Source organism: Macrotis lagotis, chromosome 1 (genome assembly GCF_037893015.1).
Source record: "Macrotis lagotis isolate mMagLag1 chromosome 1, bilby.v1.9.chrom.fasta, whole genome shotgun sequence".
Classification (NCBI taxonomy): domain Eukaryota; kingdom Metazoa; phylum Chordata; class Mammalia; order Peramelemorphia; family Peramelidae; genus Macrotis; species Macrotis lagotis.
The window spans coordinates 836646513-836655023 of record NC_133658.1 but is presented as its reverse complement, the minus strand read 5'-3'; the positions used below and the strand labels follow the sequence as shown (position 1 = coordinate 836655023).

Here is an 8511-nt window from a genome sequence, read left to right as displayed (position 1 = left end):
TCTGGAGTGGCTTATTCTTAAAGATGCCATCTATATCTTTGTGATCACGGCTTTGTTTTTTAAATGTTCACTGTCCCATAAATAAAATACTCTAGAATTTTTTTCAGCAGTTGAAGTCAAATTCATACTTTTGTGTTTGTCCTCTGCTACCTGACACTGCTTCTAATACATATCTTTCAAAAATCTAAGCTGGTCTAAGTTCGCTGTGCATCCACTCATCTCTGCAAACTGCAACCTCTTACTTCCTTTATTTGTTTGTGCCTTCATTGCCTTTGTTCATTCTTGAAAGATTAATATTCTTCCCCTATAGAAGTTTGGACTATAAGTTCCTGCACATTTTTTCTTAGAATCCTATAAAATCTTAGTTCTCATCATTTCTTATAAATTTGAAAAGCTGAAATAATCATTATCATCTTGACAAGCCATGCTAATTCCTCTGCCTTTTGACGAGGAAAAAAAGAGCTACAACAGGGTTGTTCAAATAATTGAAGTATCTAGCTTGTGCTGTTCCCTGAAATCATTATCTGCTTTTTACTTTTGTCCTGGTGGTCTGAAGCAAATGAAAATAATAAAAATTGTTAATTGTTATTTCATTGATATTCATCCAAATGCTGGGCACCATTCTTTTGTTTTCTGGTTCCTAAATTTCCACATATGAATATATCTTCTGAATGTGTAATGCTACTATTAAGACCTCAGAAAACTAATGGGAACCAATGCTGAAGCATTCCTCTCTCCTTTTAGTAGAGAGGTGATGAACTATAGGTATTCAATCCATTGTGAGACATGGACAATATGTTCATTTGCTTTGTTTAACTATTTCTTTGTTGTTACAAGTAGGATGGTGTGCCATTGGGATATGATAGATATGTTTCTCTGAAAAGCAAGCATCATTTGAAAGGATCATATTCATGTATACACATGTATATATGTGTATACATATAAACATATATAAGATACCACTCTAGAATCCTCAACAATTTTAGTTATTCAGTTCCTTCTGAACAAAGGATACCCTTCCAGAGCATATTAAAGTCATAGGTTTTATTCCAAATCATAGTTGATGTCTTTAAGGTCAAAATTTCTTTCTTGTATTGGGACTTCTAGTTCATCTTTCTTGTTACTCATATTTTGCACGTTTGAGTCCAAATCTGAGACATCTTAGGTCATGGGTTTTAATGTTAGCTCCTTTCCTAGAGATTTCTACTGTTAATGTCTCATCATAGCTACTACTTTTACCTTTCCTTGTATCTCCAGCACTTAGCATAGACAAGAGACAGTCAAGCCATTGAAAGAGACAACATGTAAGCAGCTCTATACAAACAAGCTATATAGATGTAATAAGGTGATGATAACTAAGAGAGAAGGCACTAAATTTAAAGAGGACTAGGAAAGGCTCTTATAGAATGTGGTTCTTGAGCTAAGGATAAAAAGCCAGTGAAATAAGGAGGCAGAGATAAGGAAAGGGAGAATGTTGCAGACAAGAGAGAAATGAGATGCTCAAAGATATTTTCCTGCCTCCTTGAGGTAGGGAGACCAATCATTAGGCTATTATAATATTATAATAGATTCAGCATGAGGTGTGTTGAGAGATGGAATGTCTTGTTCAAGGAAAATATGCAGGAATGTGTAAACTATAAGAAGACTGCAAGGGTAGGGATGTATCAGGTTTTGAAGGGGTTTAGACACCAAACAAAAGATAACATGTTTGTTCCTGGAGGTAACAGGGAGCCACTGGAATTTATAGAAGTGGACGTGACATGATTGGATCTAAACTTTAGGAAACTCATTTTGACAGTGAATGAAAGATAAACGGGAATGGAGAGAGATTTGTGGCAGGCAGATCAACCAATAGGCTCTTGTAATTGAACAGGTGCTAAGATGAGGACCTGTACCAAGATGGGAATAGCATCAGAGGAATTAAATGGACACATATGAGAGATTTTATGATGACAGAATCAACAGGACTGTTAGTTGACTGGATAACAGGGATAAGAGAGAGTGAAAAGTAGAAAATTATTTGTTATGAACTTAGGTGACTTTGGAGGAAGGCTTTATTCTCCATGGAAAAGGACAGAAAGATAATGAGTGAAGTTATGAACATGTTCAGTTTAAGATAACTATGGGACATCCATTTCTAGATGCTGAAAAGGCAGATGGAAATGCAAGACTAGAAGTCAGCAGAGAGGTCAGGGCTAGATAAATAGATCTGAGAGTCATCATAATAGAGATGATAATGATAGAGCTGATGATATCACCAAGTGAAATAATAAAGAGGAGAAGAGAAGAATACCTAAGACAGGACTTCGTTAACATCCATTTGCTGAAGAATCAGACAAGTAGGGAAAGAATCAGAGGAGAGAAATATCAGGAAATCTCAGGGGAAAAGACCCTTAGATTTGGCAACTGAGAGATCAATGTTAGCTTTGGAGAGTTTTTTCTAAAGAAGAGTAGACTTATGGGGATCATAAGTACTAAAGGAGCAGGCACATGAAAGAGATTGCACTCATTCTGGCCCTTCAGGAATCTGAAGAGGTTGATTTAAACTTAATGTAAGGAATATTTCCCAAAGCTCAGGTCTAACCAAAGGTGGATTAGGTTCTCCCTTACTGGAAATGGACACTGGCTAATCACTTGTTGGAAATACTGCAGGTGGGATTTGGGGCTAGATCTGGGTTGAGATCTAGATGGTCCTTGTGGTCCCTTCCAACTTCAAGAGTCTGTCATTTGTATTTTAACTTGTACCTGGTTGGGGGGGATGGAAGAGGTTAAGGTAGGAGAGAAGTTTGAAAATACCTTGTGGTAATGAGAGAAGTGGATGAAGAGTTTAAGAATACAGTCGTTGGGAGTCAGTAGTACCTGGGTTCAAATCTGGTCTCAGACACTTAATAATTACCTAGCTGTGTGGCCTTGGGCAAGCCACTTAACTCTATTTGCCTTGCAAACCCACCCCCCAAAAAAAGAATACCATTGTTGAAGTCAATGAAGAGGAAAGGCAATTAAGAGTTGTAGTGGCAAATCTTTGATTGGGCAGCCAAGTCAGCACTGAGACTCTGAAAATGAAAACTTTTCCTCTGAAATGACTCAGAGTGGGTTTTCATACCCTGGGAAACTGAGGATTAGTAAGGTAACTGGTGAAGTAGACAGAATGCCAGACTTTGAGTCAGGAAGACCTGAGTTTAAATTCAGATTCAAACATTTACTAGTTTTGTGACCCTAGACAAGTTACTTAATATAATTTTAGCCTCAGAGATTAAAAAAAAAACTTCTTACTTCCCAGGTCAGATATGAGGAGCTAATGAGATTTTATAGATTTAGAGCAGCACTCTTTAAAATTTGCATATATGTGTAAACATATGTATATACATATATATATATATATGCATTTGTGTTTGTATATGTATACACAATTTACATCTAGAATAGGATATATGTATATACCTAGGTTTAGTCATAGGCACAGATATATAGATTTAGATTTAAATTAGATTTGGTATAAGTATAGATTGAAATAGACAAAGTATAGATAAAGATAAAAAGCATATAGATATAGACTAGATATATGTTGTTCAGTCATGTCCAATTTTTTTGTAACCCCAAGGACTATAGCACATCACTATTATCCATGGAATTTTCTTGGCAAAGATACTGGAATGACTTGCCACTTCCTTGTCCAGTGGATTAAGGCAGCAGTTAAGTGATTTGCCCAGTGTTCTCACAACTAGTTAAGTATCTGAGGTCACATTTGACCACAGGCTTCCTGAGCCCAGCACTCTATCCACTCTATATCGTGCCTCTATAGAGTAGATATGGATATTAGATTAGACAGAAATCAAGACACTACTTTGCAAACCTTAAAAATGCTGCATAAATACCAAATATTAAGATCTATGTCTGCATTTTGGTATCCCCTTCCTAGACTTGTACCCTCAAACAGTAATTGACTTCGACTGAATATTCTGTTCCAACAGCACTAAACCCCCCCCTTTCCAAGACTATGAACAATGGAGAAATATGAGAACACTACCAGCTCCAATATCTCCTACACCAGCTTCTTCCTGGTGGGCTTTCCTGGGCTACGGGAATGGCGTTCCCTTTTGGTTCTTCCCCTTTCCTGCCTCTATGCCTTAATTCTGTCTGCCAATGCCCTGATCATCTACACTGTGGCCACCCATCGGAGTCTGCACCAGCCCATGTATGTGCTCATTTCCCTGCTCCTGGCCATCAATATCTGTGCTGCCACTACAGTGGTGCCCCAGATGCTGGCAGGCTTTGTATACTATGCCAATCCTGTGTCACTAGAGGGCTGCCTCACTCAAATGTTCTTCATCTACTTCACCCTCCTCCTAGACTACAACCTCTTGTTGGCTATGGCTCTGGACCGCTACGTGGCCATCTGCCACCCACTCCGATATGCAGACCTGGTGACATCACAGCTGCTGGGCCTGCTGGCTGTGGCTGCCCTCATTCGGAGCCTGGCTGTGACAGTGCCCCTGGTGGTGCTGACTTCCCGGGCACGCTTCTGTCGGACGACGGTGATCCGCCATTTTGCCTGCGAGTACATTGCCTTGCTGAGCATTGCATGTGGGGACCTGACCTTCAACAACAGGTTGGGGCTGGCCATGCGGCTCATCACTGTGACCTTCGACCTGTCCCTGCTGGGGGCCTCCTATACCCGTATTGTCTATACTGCCTTCCGGATTTCATCAGGCAATGCACGAGCCAAGGCCCTACACACATGTGGCTCTCACCTGTTGGTCATCTTCACCATCTACCTCTCTGGCCTCTCCACTTCAATTGTCTTTCGGTTTGCGAAGTCTGTGTCTCAGGATATACAAAATCTGCTCAGCGCCATCTACCTGATGCTTCCAGGGGCCCTGAATCCCATCATCTATGGGGTGAGGACCAGGGAGATCCGGCAGCATGTGGAGAGATTGCTCTGGGGAAGGGAATCAGGGCTGGTGACCAGAGACCAGGCAAAGAGGCTGCAAAATATGCAGTCAGAGAGAGGAATCCCAGGTTGATGGAGCAATAACAACTCAGCAAGGGCTTTGTGCCCCAGGATGGACAATGTGTTTACTGGCCCTGTCTGGAGTTGCATTAGAATTTCCAGGAGAAAGTGGTGACTTGTCAGTAGAGAAAGATTGGTGGAAATGAGAATAGTAGTAGCCCAGCAAAGCCTTTGGTCTTTTCCCTCATACTCAGTTGCTCAATATCTCCATTCATTGGGTGGGAAGGGCATATACCAAGTTACATGGGCTCAGATCCCTTCCTTAGATACCTCTACTTAATAGCTATTTGTTCTTTTTCCCCACTCTTTATCTTTATATCTACTTTTATAACCCCAGTCCTAAGCCCAAGGTCTTATGCAAATTAGGATCATGAGAGCTTTGGATTTAGAGCTGGAAGGGAACTGGCAGAACATTTGGTCCAACCCAGTCTTTTTATAGATGAAGAAATGGCAGCCCAGAGAAGTCAAGTGATTGGTTAAAGCCACACAAGTGACCCAGAAGTTGCATAAATATTTGTCAAATGAGGCTGAACAAGCAGAGGCTGAAAAGGAGGGCCCTGAAGTCTAGTGTGAACCAAAAGTCCTAAGTGAGGTAAAGGAATGGGGGAAGTTAGGTGTCCCAGTGAAAAGCATTACAGGCCTAGCCTCAGACATTAGTTATATGACACACTATTTGCCTCAGTTTATTCTACTAAAAAAATGGGAATGATAGCACCCACCATTTCAGATTCTTGTGAGGAACCAATAAGCTAGTATTTATACATATATAAGGCATTAGATAAAAGTTAACTATTGGGGCGGCTAGGTGGCACAGTGGATAAAGCACCAGCCCCAGAGTCAGGAGTACCTGGGTTCAAATCTGGTTTCAGACACTTAATAATTACCTAGCTGTGTGGCCTTGGGCAAGCCACTTAACTAACCCCATTTGCCTTGCAAAAATCTAAAAAGAAAAAAGAAAAAAGTTAACTATTATTCATAATCTGGGACATTTGGATAGAGTATCAGATATATCAGGAAAATTAAATGGGAGACAATGATCGAAAAGGTAGTTGGTCTCATGTTATTGACAGTCTTTAATTTCAGACTAACAAATTGGGATTTATATTTGCACCTCGCTGGCAGTGCCTGAACCAGTTCATAAAGCATATATTGGGTGAGTCTCTATTAGTGACTGCTGGGGATATGATGTTCTCTCTTAGGTCTCTAGGACAGGATACTTATTCTCACAAAATTTAACAGGAGAGATATAACCTAAGATTCATGAAAAGTTATCCAGTGAAGTTTCAGCTCTGCCACTTGCTACTTCTCTGTCAACTCCCTGTGGAAGCGCCTCTGCTTCCCTTCTCTCAACAAAACCTGTAAAATAAAGGCCTAGATCAGTCTCTGAGAGCTCTCTCCCAATTCGAATTCTAGGCCTCCATCAAACCATACAAGATTATCCAGATGTCCTGCTGCTTCAGATGCCATTCGTGTATTTGTAGTGTCTAAAAATACCTGGGTCATTTCTACCCACTTGATCTACCCACTTGTTTTTCAGTCTCACACATCCCTCCCACTTTATTGAAGGCCATGTAAAAGCTATTTTGAAACACTTCTAATCTATCCTGGAGGGCCCCCTCCTGGCAAAAGGGATGACTACAGGTTTATACTTAACCAAAAAATGTAGATCTATAATTAAATATACCACCATTAGCCAATTCACCATATACATGCCTTAATGTTCTTTCTTTGTTCATATCCTCCTGATCTCATATGATCCTTCCCATCTATAGAGAATGAAATCTTATCTGCCTTCAAATTTCAGCTCAAATGCTCCCTCTTTCAAGAAGTTTTCCCTCATCCCCAGTTCAATTAGAAATAGTCTTAAACCTACCACAGTAAGATCTCCTTAACTGAAAACTTCAGCAAGGTTGAATAGTTTGCCATTCATCATTTGCAGGGGGGGGATTCTGTGAAATCTTGAGTAACACTACTTTTCTCGGGTACTTTTTAACATATTTTATTTTTTACTATTTTTGATGTTATTTATTGGTGTCCCACTTTAGACTATGAAGTCTTTGGATGCAGACATCAGGCCACAATATTATCTATCTCAGCATGACCAATATAACCTACAACAACACTCTGCAGGTAGAAAATAAGTATTTGCCAGTTGGGTAAATATAATAACTTCTTGTATTCCTCCAAACCACTTGATGGGTCAGCTGTTTCTAAGGGAGGAGGCACACACATCTGCTACACATGCTCATCAGTTGGTACAAGGGTAGCCTGGCCTGAATTTCACTGTCTACACAACCAGCATGAGAAAGATGTGATCCATTATGGCTTCTGAATTCTCAAAGATACATTCCTCCCACCTCTACACAAACTTTATGCCCATATATCCTCCCCATAAACACATGTACACAAATACTATATTGCTCCAAATACAGGCTATATTTCCTCATTCCTTCTTCTCTAAAGCCTAATTGTGGCCTATACTTGTCCTCTTAGTACTGTAAACCTAACAAGGTTCTAGGGTCTTTCTAATGGCAGCACCAATTGCTTTCCCCACAGACCAAAAGAAATACCTAAAGGACAACCTGGTTATTGGGGCATGTTGGTGTGCATCAGATAGATCACTGGGTCTGGAGTCAGATCAGAGTTCAAATTTGGCCTCTGATATGGGATAACTATGTGAACCTGGACAAGTCAGTAAACCTTTCTCTGCTTCTTCATCTGTAAAATGGGGGTGATCATGGCACCCATCTCCTAGGATTGTTGTAAGGAACAAATAAGAACATAATCGTAAAGCATAGAGCCTAGGAGACTGCAAATGCTATGAAATAGTAATTGGTATTATGACTCGAGGGAAGCAACTATTCTATAAGTCTCCCTTCTGAAGGGTTTACTTTTGTCTCCACTCCTTAGGCTCTGCTTCTTCATGAGAAGGTCCCCCCCACTTAGTAAGAGCAGGGAATTTATACAAGGCTTTATAATTTGCAAAATGCTGTCCAAACTCTTAGCCTCACAACAGTTCTGTAAGTTAAATAGCACAGGTATTATCCTCATTCTAAAGATGAGGAAACTAAGATTCAGAGGGCTTAGAAGCTGAATAAAAGTCAAAAGGGACCTTCAAGATCATCGAGTTCAACCCCGTCCTTAATCTGATGAGGAAGCAGATCGAGAGGTTAAGTGACTTGGCCATGAGGGCATAGGTTTTGATCCCAAGTTCTTTCCACACCACCACACTCCCTCACTCGGAAACAGATTAGTCCAAGGCTGCTGCACAAAACACAGAAGAAAGTGGGGAGTCCAGTGTCCCAGAGGAGCAGGCAGAGGAAAGAGGTGAGTGCAGCTGATCTCATAGGTTTCCAGATTTTGCCCATAAATGATTTAGAACAAAGGGACATTTGAAGGGAATCCAGTGATGCTGGCAATGTGCCAAGGGACCATTCTAGACCCTGGGGGTACAAAGATAAAAATGAAAATCTGCCCTGCCCTCTAAGAGCTTGAGGGAA

The 8511-nt window shown here is 40.6% G+C and overlaps 1 protein-coding gene across 1 annotated transcript; it reads left to right on the top strand.

Annotated features, from left to right (window-relative positions):
- The first annotated feature begins 4004 nt into the window (after positions 1–4004).
- LOC141489003 (olfactory receptor 52Z1P-like) lies at positions 4005–5024 on the top strand. Its single transcript, XM_074189573.1, has one exon. It carries the CDS (start codon positions 4005–4007, stop codon positions 5022–5024), a length of 1020 nt encoding a protein of 339 aa, XP_074045674.1.
- The last annotated feature ends 3487 nt before the right edge of the window (positions 5025–8511 follow it).